The 19420-nt window shown below is 32.3% G+C and overlaps 1 protein-coding gene across 1 annotated transcript; it reads right to left on the minus strand.

Moving 5' to 3' along the window:
- Positions 1-6312: 6312 nt before the first annotated feature.
- LOC116006198 (peroxisomal fatty acid beta-oxidation multifunctional protein-like) lies at positions 6313-14748 on the minus strand. Its single transcript, XM_031246497.1, has 16 exons — positions 14631-14748; positions 10993-11064; positions 10640-10702; positions 10481-10537; positions 10315-10382; positions 10139-10220; positions 9972-10027; positions 9583-9885; positions 9381-9467; positions 8833-9007; positions 8489-8610; positions 8244-8407; positions 7874-8128; positions 7371-7614; positions 7130-7278; positions 6313-6644 (listed from the first exon to the last, which is right to left on the minus strand). Exons 1-16 carry the CDS (start codon positions 14728-14730, stop codon positions 6488-6490), a joined length of 2154 nt encoding a protein of 717 aa, XP_031102357.1. The 5' UTR covers positions 14731-14748; the 3' UTR covers positions 6313-6487.
- Positions 14749-19420: the final 4672 nt, after the last annotated feature.

Below are 19420 nucleotides of genomic sequence, written 5' to 3' on the forward strand. Positions count from 1 at the left end.
AATTGTATTCCATTGTTTGGTTCGCGGAAGGAATAAACTTTAGTAATGTAATTTCAGTGTTTGGTTGGTTCGAGTAATAGAAATGAAATGTGTTTAAAAGACATAAATACCCTTATAAAATTGTATTATTATTATTATTATTATTATGATATATGAAAAAAATATATATAAATTATATATAAAAATATAAAAATTGTGAATGAACGAAATTTTAAGAACCCTAATCTACCATATGTCCATATGAATATAAACAAAGATATGTGTGTTTTTAATAATAATAATAATAATAATATTATTATTATTATTATTATTATTAATTATTAATGAACTTATGTATAAACTTTAATGAATATAATGTATTATATAAATGCATATATTTAATTAATTAATTAATTATATATATATATATATAAGGGTATTTTCAATATTTTAGTATAAAGGCTATTCCCAAATCCTTGGGAATAGCTAATACCAGGGGGTCCTTAGGAATGGCTATTCCCCCTGCAAAGGGAATAGGTCCATTCCCGGGAATGCTATTCCCAGGAATAGAAAGGACAACCAAACGATGGAATAGATCTATTCACGGGAATGGTATTCCATTCTCGACCTATTCCATGAACCAAACACGTTGTAAAAGAGGTAATAATAATGATATTAATTTGAGGATAATACCCCTAAATTTAACACTCATTAATAGAAATCTTAACAAATAATTATTTGTGGTAAAAATGAAAGTCAAAGTACGTGTGTTTTGATCGAATTAAAAGTTAAGGATTAAATTGAATACGGGAGGTGGTGGGTTCGAGTCTCAGTGGAGGCAATACTAACTCTTGTGCTTCAACAGGTTGAGAAAGTAGTTATGAATAGATACTGCATTGTAATAGAGTTAGTAGTATTCAAAAAAAAAATTGAATACTAAACCAATAATGAAATGACATCAGCGTAGGCAATATTGGCTCTTTGTGCTTCATCATTTCGTTGAAAAAATAATTATGAACAAATATATATTACATTGTAACAGAGTCAATAGTACTAAAAAAATAATAAATAAATAAAACATGAAGGCTTCGTGCAAAATTAGCAGATGAAAATGAAGTATGTCTAGTTGTCTACTTCTGTTGTAGAAAGTGGAAAGATGACCATTCAACCACTACATACAAGATATTTCGAGAGAGTTTTCAAGCCGTGCCCTCGTGCAGTGGAGGACCTGCTCTTTTGTTTTGTATTGTTTTTTGTCCGAGCATATCAGACTAATCTTCCGTCCCAATGGTCAACACACTAAGTGGTAGTGGACTGTCCAAATGGTTTGCTCTATTCACATGTATGAGGATCGAACCCCCAACCTCATGCTTAAGCGACGAGGTGCTGAACCACCACGCCAACCATGAATAAAATGTTTTGGGTATATTTAAGTTTAATATATATACTAAAGATACATTATTTATGTATTAAACGTACATTATTTAATTGTATACAAAATAATGTACATTCAGAACTTAAATAATGTGCCTTTAATATATTAAAAATGTACATTTTATTCATGATTTACATAAATGTGTGGACTATGGTCCATAGAATAATGATTGGCCAGTATATGTTTCTACTAACTACTACTCAAATCGGGTATGTAATAACCCAAGTGGTAGGCTTCCTAACCACTACTCAAATCAAAAGGACATACATCCTAGTTTCTACTGAATACTTCTCAAAATAAACAGGAATTTCCCAACTCCCTAGTGAGTCAGTAATTATTTCAACTGCTCACTCCTCAAAACAAACATGAAATTTTCCAACTCTCGAGTCATTATATTTTAACTGCTCACTCAAAATAATAATAGCACCAAACCAGGTAACATCCTCTTCCAGGACAAAATAAAAATAAGTTTATATAACCTTTATACCAAAATAGATTTCCAAACTTGTATAACCATATACCTGAAAAAATATTTTCAAAAATATCACCAAAAAGAGAGTTTTTCGACTCTCAATAATTTTCTAAAACCAATTTTTTCAAAGTAAAATAGGCATCATGGCCAAACCAAAATTCACCACCAAAATCAAAATATATAAACACATAGATAATCCTAAATCCACCATATTTAATTCAAACTTGACCAACCATAATCATATAACGCTACACTTAAACCACATATTCATATTCTCCAAAGCATACGAGATGATTTCAATCATGTAACCAATATTCCTCAAGAACATAAATTCATAGCATATCACATATGAATTTCTTTACTTAATAAATATATATCAGTGTCTTTATACTCAAATATTATTTTATACAAACAAGCGTTTCATATACGATACAATACATTAAATTTTATATTCTAAATTAATGTACACAAACATACCATACCACAATAATTTATTTTCAAGACATAATGTACGAATACATATTATTAGAAATATATAACCAATATTATAAATTATATATAATTACATAGGTACGCACAGTACACACATCCGAACGTACAACACATATACATGTATTTACCTACCTAAGTAAGTAAGTATTATATGATATCAGTGGTGTACTAATTATATATATATATATATATAAATCTATTCGTGGTCGCGCCTTCCCATGCAGTCAGTGTGGTTCGCACCACTCAATGTTAGAAAATGCATCACTCAATGTTAGAAAACGCACAACAATGAAAATACACAAAAATACCAAAAAATATACCACACACCTAAAATAATGCACCATAACTCCACGACCTCTAATGGTGTATTTGCTAACACTGTGTGGTGCAATCGCATTGACCGCATGTTAAAGGACGACCACACCTGATTATGACTATATATATATATATATATATATATATAGACAGAAGGCAAAGACACTAATATCATATCTATATAGTTTACTTACCCACTACCAAACACTCATGCTACAGGCATATCACACCGCGTTATTTATATATGAAGATATGTAGCTGTGAATCTCCAATTTAACATAGATTTAACTACAAACGTGCAGAAATATATACACCTACGAGCATACAATATATATAAACAAACATCTATATCTATATCTATATATCTACTAACCAATAAAGTTAGGTCTATAACGAGAACAAAAAATGCTCGTTAAATTATTCGATGTCTACAATGTCTTTATTTAAAAAAAAATTATTCATTATTAAAAAATTAAAAAAGAGATATAATTTCATTAATTATATTGTCTTTATTTTCTACAATGCAAAGATTCCTTACCTTTAAATTCATTAATTAATCATATTCGATCACTACATTGTTTATTGTCTTCTTTCAAAACTATCTTATAATTAAATATCAAAATTATAATGCAAAATAATGTTATTTATTTATTTAACAAGTATTCTGTTAGGGGAAATTGTAATTTATGCCCCTCCATAATATGTCAATTATCAATGTCACCCCTGAATTATTAGTGGTGTAAATGTTTCCCCTCAATTTTAAAAAACAGTACATATATTGCCCCTCCCGTACCAACGGGAAGGGCAATATTTACACCACGAGAAGGGCAATATATGTACATTTTTGAAAATTGAGGGGCAACATTTACACACTAATAATTCAAGAGTGACATTGATAATTGGCATATTATGGAAGTGCATAAATTACAATTTTTCCTATTCTATTATTAACATGTGAATTTTTAAAAAAAAAAAAATTTTTGAAACTAATCATATTAATTACTTGGGGAGGATTTGTTGACAAAAAAAAAAAAAACATTCAAATAACCCAATAAATTGAAGTGAGAAATTACCTCGTAATATCTTTGGACTACATCACGGTTGTTCACTTTAAAGGTACGTAAATCATATTTCTTTATTAATATGATTTAAAATGTATAAATTTTTACTACCTTATCTAATCTTATTCTTAAATAAACTAGGAATTTCTCTATCCACAAGAATTCATTCAACTATAATGGTTGAACCAAAAGTACCTCGAGCAGAACACCTAAAGGATTGGTATGCTTTTATGCGGATAATAATATATAAATGGTAATAATTAGATCATTATCTTGTGTAACTATATTTTAAACTCATATTAAAAATGTCAATGTAGGGCAATAGAACATTGTAGCACACTTGACGCATTTAAAAGATACTGAGACTACAATATTGTTGGAATCAGTCTTTCAAATCCAGAAAATGAAGAAATTTCAAAAATAGCTACAGTTGCAACATTCATTAATCATGTATGTAAAATAAATATTGTGTATCCTTTAAATATATTAGAACTAATATAACTTTACAATTTATGTCATTTTCTACACTCATCCTGCTTATATTAAAGCCAAAATCAGTATCAATTTTAACAACAAAAATAATTGGTATTTTAATGTAGTTACTGTTTCAAAATGTTTATGCACAAAATTGTAAACTATTTAACTGCATGCATTGTGGTGAAAAGACAGCAGTGGGTACTCCAAGATTAATATCAATTCAACAAAAAAAATTACAAAAAAAAAAGGCACACACATGTACACAAAATCAAATACTACACTCATTCATACTTATTCCAAAAATATGTACTTCAAAATGAATATGCGCGAAATTAATGTGGAAACTGTTGATGAAACTTGACATATTGCGGCATCAGTATTCTGACTACCTCCAAAGTCATTGTTATTATTATCAAGTAAACAAGTTATAAAACTAGAACAAAAGATATATAACTCATTAACCTTCTACAAATATAATAAATATTAATATTTTGTTTAATACTTTCACATGAGAATTGCACATACAAACACAACGAGGCAAATCCACATTTTCTGATCTTACACCATAATCTCATTGCATGACGTTGTCATCTATACTACCACTAGTAACTCAATTGCACATGACCCATTACCAATAAATAATAATAAAAAAAGTATTGAAGATGAAGACAATAACAATGCTACCTGAAAGAGAATTAAAAAGATTTAGAGAAATTCAAGCCAAAAGGAGTATTTATTTAGACTATCATTTTTAGACTAGCATCTTTACAAAATTCCAAATATTTATTTGAGTCATTTCCATTTTTGGTCCTATTGTTATTGGGGCATTGTCAATTTTAGTCCACTTCATTAATTTTTGCCATATTGCGGCCAGTCTTATTTAGTCCTTGTCACTTATAGTCCACCGTTAAAATTTTGGTCAAATTGCCGTCCAAAATAGGGGTATTTTTTGTCTTTTCATGCTTTGGTCATCTCCTTGACCCTTTGCAGTGGTTTTCCTTACACATTTTCATCAATTGAAGAGGTCCGGTGAAAGCCATGAGATCCACATTACAAAGCCATGGCTTTCGCCGAACCTCTTCATTGAATGAAAATCTGTAAGGAAAACCACTAAAAAGGGTATAGGAGATGACCAACGTATGAAAAGACCAAAAATACCCCTATTTTGGACGGCAATTTGACGAAAGTTTTAATGGTGAACTAAAAGTGGTAAGTACTAAATAAGACTGGCCGCAATGTGGCAAAAATTAATGAAGTGGACTAAAATCGGCAATGCCCCAATAACAGTAGGACCAAAAATGGAAATGACTCTATTTATTTTAGTGACAATTATAATCAATCTCTCATATATTATCTTGCATTTATATACATTGAATTACCAATTTAAATAAACAAATTCAACATTCAATTACATATGCATGAACATTTCCTATATAATTTTGTATTGATATACTTTGAAGTAATTATTTAAAAATAAACATTGAGCATTATCACATTCACGCAATGCGCGACTAGTCTATATATCTATCTATATATAATAATAGAAGTGATTGTCAAAATTTTACCGCCAAAACTCAGAGACAATTTAGTAATATCATCATTATTCGACAAAATTGTCATTTCACATTAGTATTTAAAACCCTTAAATAAATAATTAAACTTTCCTTTTTGAAAAATCATATGAATTTATAATTCTTACATTTTTATTCTATATATACAATGGATTAGTGACTTTGAAAATCATAATTCTTCATTTTGCATTGTATTCCTTTTCTTCCCATTTAGGAATGTCAATTGGGCTAGCTCGATGGGCTTTAGAGTAACCCTGCAGGACTGTTGGGCTTATCGACTTGGGCTAAATGTTTTTTTTTTAAATATTTTAGGTCGAGTTGACCCTAACCATAAACTGCGGGCTATTGGGCTAATTCACTAAACAAAAAATTGAAAAATAAGAGCGGGTATCCACATTCGGTGGAGCAAGATAAATTTTGAAAAAATATATATATACCTTTGACGGACGAGTTAAAATGAGATAATGTTGATAAAATTATGCTACAAACACAACTCCACAGATCATAAAATTTAGCAGGAATCATATCGTATCAGGGGAGAATTGAACAAAATATGATATATTTTTTATAATCATAAAGAGCCTAAGCCTTATTTATATGTAGACGAAGGTGAAATAGACATGTGAAAGAGCAGAGCTTAATTTCAATAAAAACACGTGTCTGCTTGCAATTGAAAGACAATACATCATTCTAAATTCCCTCCCAAGGGAATGCCTTTAGCAGCTCTGTCTTCCAACAAGTGTGAGGGCTTGAAGAAGTTACCATAGGCCTCGTACCAACTCTTTAGCCTTGAGTATATGTACTTTGGTCCAATTGAATCTGCCCAGAACATTATACCTCCCCTGCAACCAACAAAACAAAAAGCTCAATTACACTACACAGATAAAGGAAATTGTTTGACCGAGGCTGGTAAAGGTCAAGTCTAATACTCGGTGGCTGAGAGATTGTTGGGCGAAAGCTGGTAAATGTCAAGTCTAGCATCCCGTAGTTGAGGAATTGTTGGACGGAGGCCGGTAAAGGCCAAGTCTAGCACCCAATGACAGAGGGATTGTTGGGTGGAAGCCAGTAAGGGGATTAAAGAGTCAAGTCCAGCACCCAGCTTATCGAAAATGTATGGCGGTATAAAGAAATAAAATTGCGCCTTTGCTGCCAGCTATAGCTTTTGGCGTAAGCAGTAAGCTCTTGATCTAGCAAGTGGTATTAGAGCCAGGTCACGGGTTAAAGTTGATAGTGAAACTACACATATTGGTGAAGCTAAGGTTGTAAAAGAGAAGAATCCCATTGGTATAACACACTTGCAGATTGAAGAGATGAATATAGTTCATACGTTTCTGAAGGGAATTTCATCCCATGGACAGAAGCAATATCAAGGTCTGAAGCTCTGACAACTATTCCTTCTTCAATAACACGGCACGCCTCATTTATGACCGGAAAGAACATCATCTCCAAGATATCTTGGTCTGTTACAGATATTGGCTGCAAATGGCGTTAAGACAAGCATGTAAAGAGTCTTAATGATTCGCGACTGAGAAAATGTGGAAGAGAGTTATTGATGAACTGCGTTATACCTTTCCTCCGGGCATAACTTTTGTAAACCGTCTAGATTCTTCAACGATTTGCAAGACAGATGTATCGGGTTCTGGTTTCTTTCCCTTCACATATAGGTAGAAACCTTTTCCATCCTTCTTACCTGTGCGTCCATTTTCAATCATAAGTTGAACTAAAGGAGACTGGAAAGTGCGATCAGGAAATGCAGCAACAAATTGTCCTACTCCAGCTAGAAATATGCCATATCCTGACAAATCAAAAAGCCTGCAAATTCAATGGGAATTTGAAAAAATCATTAGAGAACTTCTTATGACAAGGTGAGGATCATGCAGAAATAGTTGCAGAAAATCTTACAAACAGTAGTAAGTGACACATTTTCATTCATAAGTTACATGGATAGAAAGTACTGTGAATATTCTAAAATATGCAGAAGAGTTCAATGAATAACAGCAACAAACATTTATGCAATTCCAAGCTGTCATGTATAGTATATTGGTATAAAATGTGAGATCAGATTGCTTACTGAAATGGGCCTATTCGCATGCCGAATTCACTGATCACTCGATCAATTCTGAATATATCAACCCCCAAATTTGCCAACAAATCTGCTCCTTGCATATATGGGAAGAAGGTTCGGTTGACAGCAAAGCCGGTGCAGTTTTTAACCACTATAGGAATTTTCTTCAGGACTTTTGAAAATTTCAAAACATCAAGTATTACTTGATTAGCAGTGGTTTCTGATCGCACGATTTCCAAAAGAGGCATGACATGAGCAGGACTAAGAAAAGGAGAAAAAGACCCAAATTTCATTTAGCCATTCAATGAGCTGAGTTGCTCATAAATATATAAAATCTTCTAAATGTTCATAGATATGATGAGAAGACCTTTCTTACCTGAACAAGTGTGTTCCCAGAATACGATCTTGGGAATTTGTCCTTGCTCCAATTTCATTAAGATCAATAGTGGATGTATTTGATGCCAAGATACAATGAGGAGGACAGATCTTCTCAATTTCTTCAAAAACTGATTGTTTCAATTCTCGGTCCTCATATACAGCCTGACAGCAAGAAATGATGATAGTAATAAGTAGAGAAAGCCTTTAACACAATCCAATATTAAGAAGGGACAGATGGTTTACCTCTATGACCATATCCACATTTTTGAAATCTTCATAGTCTGTAACACCTTTTAGAAGGGACAATGTTTTCTTCACTTGGTCCAACTGTAGCTCACCTCTAGTTACTAGGCCATTTAGATTAACTGAATAACACAAGACATGCATCATAAACAAACTGTGTCAGAGAATTGTGATAAAAAAAATGTTGTGAGTACCCTTCCCAGAGAATTCTAAAGGCCATTGATATAGCAGACACAAACTCCTCCCACCCCAAAAATATGTCGTACTCTTGCTTATCTGATTGAGATGATAATCAGCATATTAACAATATTCTCAAAAGTCATATCCAGGGAGGGAGTACTAACCTTCAATTGATTTCATGGCCTTCTGAACAGATTCATAATTGACTTCTTTAAGTATGACATGTATATTGCTGACAATTAGAGCTGTAGCAATGCCAGTACCCATTAAACCACCACCAATTACAGCAACTTTTTCCACTTTTTGGGGTTTAAGATGGCTATTGGTAACACCTGGAACCTGCACACATAACAGGACTTTGGGATTGTTTGAAAATTGAAACAATAGTTCTGTAGAATAGACTCTACGTTTAAGCACCAGACACTGCCTGGAAAGTAACAATACTTAAGTATTTCGTGTCATCCGGTTATCAAGTAAGAACATGTGTATATGGCAACACAAACTCTTCATATTGGCAAAAATGTGTCCATAAATTTGCATTCTTTGAGAACCTCAGTGTCTATGAATGCATATTTTTTTGAGCTGCAATCTTCTGTTATTCAATATCCGTTACTATCTTTGGAAAATGAAATGAAAATCAAAAAGCACAAACAAAAAAACAAACTTTGGACTCAATAGCAAGTAGCATTGATATCGAGAAAGACAATTGTACCTTTGAAGTTGCACGTTCAGCAAAATAGACATGAAGAAGACCTCTACAAGGTTTTGACAGTACCAGTTCTCTTGATACCTCTCGTTCCTGCAAGTAGTAAAGTGAAATAATTGTTAACCCGAGATTTTTTGTTAATAAACATGTGCAAATAGTTTAAGACATATACCCATCAACTAAAGGATGTATTTATAGAAAGCTTCACCTTCAATACACCTGAAAGTCCTCCAGAAATAATTCCTTCTTCAATAACATCAAGACATGCTATGTAATGAGGAAACTTTGGATGTGTCTTCATTGCTTGTTGTCTAGCAGTTTTCAGAATCTCAGAAGATTTATGGACGGGCTCAAGTTTATCAGTCTTCTGAAGAGTATTGATGCGAGATTTTCTCCCTTCTACGATATCAAGTGCCCAGAGACGAGAAGCAACTAAGAGCTCCTCAGACGATACAACAGCATCAATAAGGCCAAGTTCCTTCCCTTCATCAGAAGTTATACTATTGGTTGTCTGAAAATGCAGTTGCAGATAAGTAAGTTACCATCATCAGATCAACTAAAAGTACCTGTTCTGGCATTAAAATTCAAAAGTCTTACCATCAATAACTCGACAGCTTTTGACACCCCAACAAGCCTGGGAAGACGCTGAGTGCCTTATAACATACAAACAAAAATCTAAGTTTCTATGCAAAAGATTGCATATGAACTAAAATTAACACTGAACGCGTCACAGAATGTCAAATTGATAACAAGCCAAGCAATACCTCCACAACCAGGAATTATTCCAAACTTCAGCTCAGGTAAGGCAAGTTCAGATCTTGGAGTTGCAATTCTAGCACTGCATCCCTATATGGAATTAAGAAATGAATCTATAAAAACTCGGAAGCTCTAGAATTTGGTAGATTCCATTCAAGCATTAAAGTTGATACTAGAAACAAACCATAGCCAATTCCAAGCCCCCACCAAGGGCAAATCCATGAATGGCAGCAACAGTAGGCTTTTTGGCATCTAGACAAACAAAATGTGATAAAAATGACCCCCAAAAAATTAGTAGACAACTCAGGATTTCATTAAAAAAAAAAATGTAATTGCACCAAACATATTACTTTCTATTGTGTTCATTATTAGGTCAACTGAAGAATCTGGCAGATATGAGATATCCCCTGGTAGATCAAAAAAGATAGAAAAGAAAAGTTATTGTGCAATCCAAAGTTATTAATTATACAATGATATATGTTATGAACAAGCAATGTAACTGCAACTACCTGTCTTGTGAATTTTCCGCATAATATCAATGTCAAGACCACCACAAAATTTGCCACCAGTGCCTGTAAAGGATAAATTACAGAATTAGCAACAAAACAGAGGCACATAACATGGGAGTAAAACATAGGCAAACTTTTATAATCTCTCACAAAAGATACATAGCAAGGTTGGCATAAAGTCGAATGGCAAAGGTAATAGCAGTATCTATTATGTTGAAAATACTAAATTTTCATTTCTTTCTATCAGAAACAAGCATTGTGACAACAAAGAAATGTTCGCGTTTTTCATTTGTACATCTATAAAGCTTCTGTGTATGAGTATTATACTGTAACAAGTACAGCTTAACACTCACCAGTCAAGACTACTCCTTTGACATCATCCCTTTCCATTGCTTCTTGATAACATTGCTTCAATTCGGCAATCACTGTCACCCACCATTAATTGTTAATGCCACAATCATCACAAAATTAGATAGTTGAAGATGTCCATATACATATAATAGCATTTACTAATTCTAAACATCTAGCAATAATTAAAAAAAAAAAACATACACACACACACAAACACGGGAAACCAAGGAACTAAAGTAACAGGTGAGAATGGAGTACCGATTGTGCATTTTAACTAAAGGCAGAAGGTGTTTGATAAAATGTATGATAGAAATTCAAATCTTGTATACTAAATTGGCGCCTATTTGTCATTAATTTTTTATTTTTTAACCTTGAAACGGATAAGGGTAAAATATATACTATAATTTATAATTAAGTAATTAATGAATTTTTTTTTTATTATAGACTATGAATAAGCTAATTAAAATATATAAATAACAAGAATAAAATATAATACTTTAAAATAAATGAGGATCAATCACCTTATAAAAATGAACTGTACAATATAATTTTTATTATTGATGTGTCATAAAAATGTAACAATTTATATTAAATTTTAATTATTTATAAAAAATAAGATTCAAATATCACTAAATAAATTAAATATTTTTTTCACCTTTGATGTAAAAAGTTTTTTACCCACTCCAAAAATGGATTAATAGCCAACTTTTTAACTTATAGGATAAAGTAATCAATTTGAACTTTGAAGAAATTGAAGGGTGGATTTTTTTACTAGGTTAAAATATACCTCATTTGAAATATCACATTTTGTTAGGAATATATGTTATAAATTTTGATGAGTCAAAAATATAATTTTAATTTGAAAAATGATACCCCAAATTTATTTGGTAAGTTCGTTGCTCAAAATTATCTAAGTGGTTAAGTAGATCTTAAAAGCAGTAAAGTTTAATAAAGACAACAAAAGTTCTTAGAAAATAGAAGTAGCAAAGTCCCCTAGGAGATTTCAAAAGATTAAAGAAGAAGCAAAGTTTTCAAGATAAATTTAGAAGCAACAAAGATTTTGAAAATCAAGGTAGCAAGGCTCTTAATTTAGAAGAAGAAAAATTATTGAGAAGAGTTTTTCAACAACTTTTAAAAAGAAGAGAGTTCTTGAAATTATGATGCACCAGACCAGCACATTTGACCACCCTACTGAGACCAGCACATTTGTATATTATTGTCAGTGATTTACCAAAAAAAAAAAGTCTATAATCACTATCCGATTGTACGCTTTGGGTGAAACAGATCACCTTATAACTCTAGTCGGTAAAGGACTAGAAGGAAGTAAATTCGGCTAAGTTGTCCATAGCTAACTAGTTCAAATTGTATATATGAACAGATACTACATTGTAACGGAGTCAATAGTACTAAAAAAAACTAGTTCAAATTGAGAAAGTCAATAAATTACTCCCACACGGAATCAATGAAGACCATGTACTATGTTTTCCTTTTTTCTTTTTCTTTTTTTTTTTTCATGTTGAAAATTATGTCTAAAGACTAGTATTAATATTTGTAAAATCATGTGTGACCAATTCGACCTAAATAGCGTTAGTAATTCTTTCTATTTAACTTCAATAAGTAACATTCTCATTAGTTGGATGCGTTTTGTATATAATAAATAAATGTACAAAGATTATTCAATCTCGCAATGATTTTACACGCACGACTAACATGTGTGTAAAAATATTACAAGTATATGTATCGTGCACTATTACTAAAATCAATCTTAGGCGCCTAGCTAACGGACTTTGACTATGGTGTGTGGGAACTGGGAAGTGGGTGGGAGTATATTACCTGAGTGTTTGGTTTAGTTAATATAAGATTACGTAGGTAATTAGAGTATGGTAATGTTTTATTACTTTATTTGATTTAAGTTATTATGAGATTACTTAACGATGTTATATTACTCTAAAATTGATGTGGCGATAATGTTTTCAGGTAATTTGATTACTTTCACTTTTTAAGGAGATGGGATGATATTTCTTTTACCATGGAACTTGAGACACAAAGTATTACATGATAGGATCATTTTGTCCGGCCTTTATAGATTATTCTTAATTATTTTAGACCAAAATGTTTATAATAATTTTTATTATATTAATATAATATAATATATAATTATAATATTTTGATTTATGATATTGTATTTTGTAAATAATAATTTTTAATTTAAAAATCACTATTACTTTTAGGCAAATTTTTTGTGAGACCGTCTTACAGATCCTTATTCGTGAGACGGGTGGGTCAAGATTAAACTGTAATACTTATACTGAAAAATGTAATATCAATTAGGAATAAACTGTTTATTATTAAGTGATGTAATACTTTTGAAGAGAAAATGTAATACTTTTACATTTTGAATTAATATTACATTTTTTCAGTATAAATATTACATTTTCATATTGAATCGACCCGACCCGACTTTTCTCATGGATAATGATCATTAAGACGATATCACACAAGTATAACTCTTTAATTTGTTTTATTATCATTATCATTGTGTAGAAACATTTTGATCTTTATACTCATTATATTTTTTACCATTTTAATTTTTGATAATTGTTTTTTTCATAAAATTTCAAGTCTATTCTTTTCAAATATTGCTGCGAACGAATAATAATGTATATAAAAGTCATACACGTACCGATGTACGCTTGTGCACATGCAAAATGCCAATATATGTGCACAAGTCATACAAGTAAAATTTTCAAAAAAAAAGAAAAAAGAAAAGTCATATAAGTAAACAAGTAGTACGGTACCCTATTATTAATAGGGTACCCTACGTGGAAATTGGAAATGAGAGAGGGGAAGGGTAATTCTGTAATAGGATATTACCATCAGTATTGGTCCACACAGCTGTGTGGACTATACTATCAAATACTGGATATTTAGTACATAAATAATATATTTTTAGTATATTAAAAATATACATTGTATTCAGAGAAATTAAAGTACATTATTTGAGTATTGAAAGTACATTATTTTGTATAATATACATTCAATATATGAATAATATACTTTTAATATATTAAAAATGTACTTTTAGTACATTAAAAATATACTGTTTGTTATGGTCCACACAATAATTTACCAGTATCTTATTACCTCCATGTATGCGATGATAGAAACATGCGCACACACCGTTAAATAGTTATTATGTGTATAAAAATAATACATGCACCGTGTCCTACTAATGAAATTGAATGAGACGGGCCGCATGAGCAGCTCAATTGGTCACAAAGGTGAAGTTTGGGAAGAAATACCAATGATTGAGTCTCACCAGCAGCAGTGTGTGGGGCCTTTAGAGTTGGGGACTCAATCTTTTGAGAAGAAAATTGAAAGAGACGGGGCAACTCAACTAAGTTGATTAGGGTTGTTAGCTTGGTAACTATATTGTTATAAGTTTGATTTTCGATTGGTCTTTTGAATTTAAACCAGTCAATTATGTACAACTTAAACTGAGTGGTCTTCTGTTGAATAAGGTAGATTTATTCAATACGATTTTCTTCTTGCTCAAAAAGAATAAATAAAATTGAGAGAGACTCGGTAGCTAGGAGTTACGTTGGGTGGGGGGGGGGGGGGGNGGGTAGTATTTACATACCAGATAGTGTCAATGCATTTACTGGTGGATTGGAGAGAGTAATCACAGCAATGCCATCACTTCCAATCTCCATTGCCACTGGGGTGCTGTTGCTTCCCATTTCTCACAAACTGCACTTATTATAATTCTATCTTTTTCAGAATTACAGTACAATTTTGACAGTTTTTCAGCTAATAGTATTTACATAAATGTAACTATATTGCAAAAATAAATAAAGAAAGAAAGAAAGATAGATGTTAAACTCACAAAATATATTGGAAATTTGAAGCCAAATCTGATCAAAGTGAGAGAATTGTGGTTGAAGGTATATGGCCAAACTGCATGGGATATGCCAATTTATAGGCATACGCACCAAGTTTTATTTCTATATTTTATTACATCTATGCCTATGTGTCATTTTGCTGACATCTACTATTAATATTCCAATCATTTATTATATTAGATTAAATAAATATGGATCCAAGTCAAGCAGATTGGCTTGTCACGTAGCATCCAGTATCATTGAAGAGGCCATGTGTTCGATTCCCATCATCATGAGTAAGCACTTTTTGAAACTCTAGAAACTGATTGTGTTGAAGATTTATGTTCAATATGTAATACATATAAACTTTAACGTAAATTCCCTTATAGCTTCGTGGGTATGGCTTTTGTTTTTTGAACTAATTTAAGTGGTTGGGAGTTCAAACCTCACTTACATTCACGTACTCTATTTCTTTTGTTTCATAACATATATATAGTAGAAAAAAGTATCAAATTAGTTCTCGTGTGGATAGTACAATTGAGCCATCTAAGTAAAAAAAACTCCATTAAAGCTTCTAAACCAGCAAAAAAGTTCAATTGATTCCTAAATGATTTGTTTAGCAGTTGAGCCCCCTAAGTTAAAAAAAAAAANAAAAAAAAAAAAAAAAAAAAAAAAAAAAAAAACTCCATTAAAGCCCATAAACCGACAAAAAAGTTCAATTGAATTCTAAATGGCTTGTTTAGCAGTTACTACTCCTTAAATTGAAATTAAGTGTAAAATTTTGTAATTTGTATCACATTTGGCCCTACTATTAAATTAATATGTATTTTATGTTGTAATTTGGCTTCTCAATTAGCTCAGTTCTCGCGTGGTGATTGCCCGGTAATTGCTTAGGATTATATATATGATAATGTAGTGTAGATAAGGCAAAGGAGAAGAAGAAGAACAAGATCACAAAAGCTCAAAAGCCCCATTTTATTCATCCATCAACATGTATATATATACAATAGTACAACTCTTCATTTCTCAACATAATGAGGGAGTTGGGAAAGTGGCAAATGAAAAGTCTCAAAATAATGGCCATTAGTAATATATTTATAACACTCCCCCTTGGCCATTATTTAATCATATTCATGCCTCGTTAAAAACCTCGCTAGAAAAACCCTTTGGGAAAAACCTAGACGAGGAAAAGAGTACACGAAATATGTTAAACCATTGTGTTTGCACCGGTTGCCTCATTAAAAACCTTAGTCTAAGAAAACCCAGTGGGAGAAAAACTTAGCTAAGGGAAAAAGAGTACAACCATAAGCCTTCCGGGCATAATCTTCAAGATTTCTAAGGTCTTCAGGACTATCCATTCAAGTGCACCTATATTAGTTGCCTCATTAAAAACCTTAGTCTAAGAAAACCCAATGGGAAAAACTTAGGTAAGGAAAAAGAGTACAACCATATGCTTTCAGAGCATAATCTTCAGGATTTCAAAAGTCTTCTAGACTTTCCATTATAGTGTAGCTAGAGGTTGTCGCTCCCCCTGAAGATAACAATCTTCTAAGCCTGCGCATCGCAATTTTATAAACATATTACTCAAAATTGGATGCAGGCAGAGACTTGGTGAACATATCTGCCAGATTGTTCACGGGGGCGAACTTTCTCAACAAGAATTTTACCAATCTTTTGGAGTTCATGTGGATAGTAAAACTTAGGTGCAATATCTTTTGTAAGGTTCTCANAAAAAAAAAAAAAAAAAAAAAAAAAAAAAAAACTCCATTAAAGCCCATAAACCGACAAAAAAGTTCAATTGAATTCTAAATGGCTTGTTTAGCAGTTACTACTCCTTAAATTGAAATTAAGTGTAAAATTTTGTAATTTGTATCACATTTGGCCCTACTATTAAATTAATATGTATTTTATGTTGTAATTTGGCTTCTCAATTAGCTCAGTTCTCGCGTGGTGATTGCCCGGTAATTGCTTAGGATTATATATATGATAATGTAGTGTAGATAAGGCAAAGGAGAAGAAGAAGAACAAGATCACAAAAGCTCAAAAGCCCCATTTTATTCATCCATCAACATGTATATATATACAATAGTACAACTCTTCATTTCTCAACATAATGAGGGAGTTGGGAAAGTGGCAAATGAAAAGTCTCAAAATAATGGCCATTAGTAATATATTTATAACACTCCCCCTTGGCCATTATTTAATCATATTCATGCCTCGTTAAAAACCTCGCTAGAAAAACCCTTTGGGAAAAACCTAGACGAGGAAAAGAGTACACGAAATATGTTAAACCATTGTGTTTGCACCGGTTGCCTCATTAAAAACCTTAGTCTAAGAAAACCCAGTGGGAGAAAAACTTAGCTAAGGGAAAAAGAGTACAACCATAAGCCTTCCGGGCATAATCTTCAAGATTTCTAAGGTCTTCAGGACTATCCATTCAAGTGCACCTATATTAGTTGCCTCATTAAAAACCTTAGTCTAAGAAAACCCAATGGGAAAAACTTAGGTAAGGAAAAAGAGTACAACCATATGCTTTCAGAGCATAATCTTCAGGATTTCAAAAGTCTTCTAGACTTTCCATTATAGTGTAGCTAGAGGTTGTCGCTCCCCCTGAAGATAACAATCTTCTAAGCCTGCGCATCGCAATTTTATAAACATATTACTCAAAATTGGATGCAGGCAGAGACTTGGTGAACATATCTGCCAGATTGTTCACGGGGGCGAACTTTCTCAACAAGAATTTTACCAATCTTTTGGAGTTCATGTGGATAGTAAAACTTAGGTGCAATATCTTTTGTAAGGGCTTGGCTTGGGCAACACAATCTTTATTTGTCCACTGGGACATTGGGGGGTAAAAATATAGCATAACCAGTTTGGGACTTGGCATCATGGGGATCAAAATAAAAGAGCCAGTACCCAAGTAGCCCGCCAAAACCACGTATTGGTTTCTCACATAAATATCATAATCTTTATACCTCGAAGATGCTAGATGATATGTTAAACATCATTTCAATATTTCATTGTAGAGGGAGCACTAAACGTTGCTAGCAATTTCATCGCAAATTCAATATCAGGCCTGATGCGACTATGGAACTTCTAGTTCCATAATAGTGCTCCAATAACAACGATAATGGACTTCCAGCCCCAAAATATCCTTATTATCATCTTCGAGTCTAAATAGTCCCTTATCTACTTCAAGAGATTATTGGACTACCGTTAGTGTGATAAGTAAATGATACTTATTCATATAAAACATCTTCAAGACATTTTTTCAAGTAGGCTAACTGGTATATAAAACTCTTTCAAAGAGAATCTCAATCTTCAGGTCGAGGCAATAATTGGGTTTCCCAAGTCTTTCATTTCAAAACTCCGTCTTTCAGCATGAGCTAATATCACCAAGCTCTTTATGTGCTTCAATAACACATAAACCATCAATATCGACTGAGAAGATAAAATAAATAACTCCATTAGCAATTCTTTAACGAACACATAATGGTACATATTATTTTCACATTCCTTCTTCGGGAGGAAAACACTCAGTCAATAATATTCAAGTCATAAAAAGACTTAGTAATTTAATGATACATGTTGCGATTTTCACTTTCCTTATTTCAAAAGTGTTGAATCCATCAGAGATTTACAGATAAATATTAGCATCTGATGACCCATAAGTTTGCGGTCATGACATTCATCAACTGCATATCTAAATTTACAATTCACTGCCAATGATGTTAATTAGCGGAATGTAATGCCATATGTTGTGGGAGAGTACATTTGATTAAAATCAATTCAGGGTCTCTACGTAAACCCTTAAGCTGCCAGTCTCGCTTTATATCATACCACCAAATTGTTTGTATTTCTCTTTTGTACAAACACCCATTTGTAACCTGCTGGGTTAACATTAAATGGTGTACATATTATAAAGAGAATACAGTTTTAGCGAGCTGAGCTGTACATGCCTTAATTGCTCCTTTATACATTAAAAAATCAGGGCACTACTGGTGCCTAGCTCTAGATCCAGATTCTTATATATTGAGAGCAATTTATAAGGCAATTGTGTTGTCGACAACTATAATATTTTTCATAAAATCTCCCATAAATATAAAATTCATGGCAATTTCTAAATCAACAAGACTCTAGCCATTCCCAGAGATATTTTTATCTGGTTGTTCCGCATCCCCAATATTATTATTTTGGGTGCACCTGTAAATTTATTGGGGGTTTTCGCCTTCTGCACGAATGTCTTCAAGACATACTTCTTTAAGAGATTTCAAGAGTGACGGAATTTTCTACTAGCTAGATTTAGCTTTCCGCGGATTCTTGTCTGTTATACCAATATGTCTCCACGCTTCTAGTGTCAAGGAGCATTGGTAAATACATATATGGTCCAAGTTGGGGAAGATATATGAGACCTAGTCACTCTTCTTATTAGTGTATATATTGGCATATTAGATATCTTCTGAACTTCTAGTTCAGTTTACCTCTTCTGAACTTCTAGTTCAGTCTACCTAATACGTGGGTTTAAATACTGAAGATCTTTTTCATCAAT

Source organism: Ipomoea triloba, chromosome 15 (genome assembly GCF_003576645.1).
Source record: "Ipomoea triloba cultivar NCNSP0323 chromosome 15, ASM357664v1".
NCBI lineage: Eukaryota > Viridiplantae > Streptophyta > Magnoliopsida > Solanales > Convolvulaceae > Ipomoea > Ipomoea triloba.

Bases quoted from the DNA above. Each gene is read 5' to 3' on its own strand.
- LOC116006198 (XM_031246497.1), bottom strand. From the start codon at position 14,730: ATGGGAAGCAACAGCACCCCAGTGGCAATGGAGATTGGAAGTGATGGC. The intron at 10,703-10,992 runs GTGAGTGTTAAG...TATCCTTTACAG, and splicing joins CAAAGGAGTAGTCTTGACTG to GCACTGGTGGCAAATTTTGT. The intron at 9,468-9,582 runs GTGAAGCTTTCT...TACTACTTGCAG, and splicing joins GACTTTCAGGTGTATTGAAG to GAACGAGAGGTATCAAGAGA.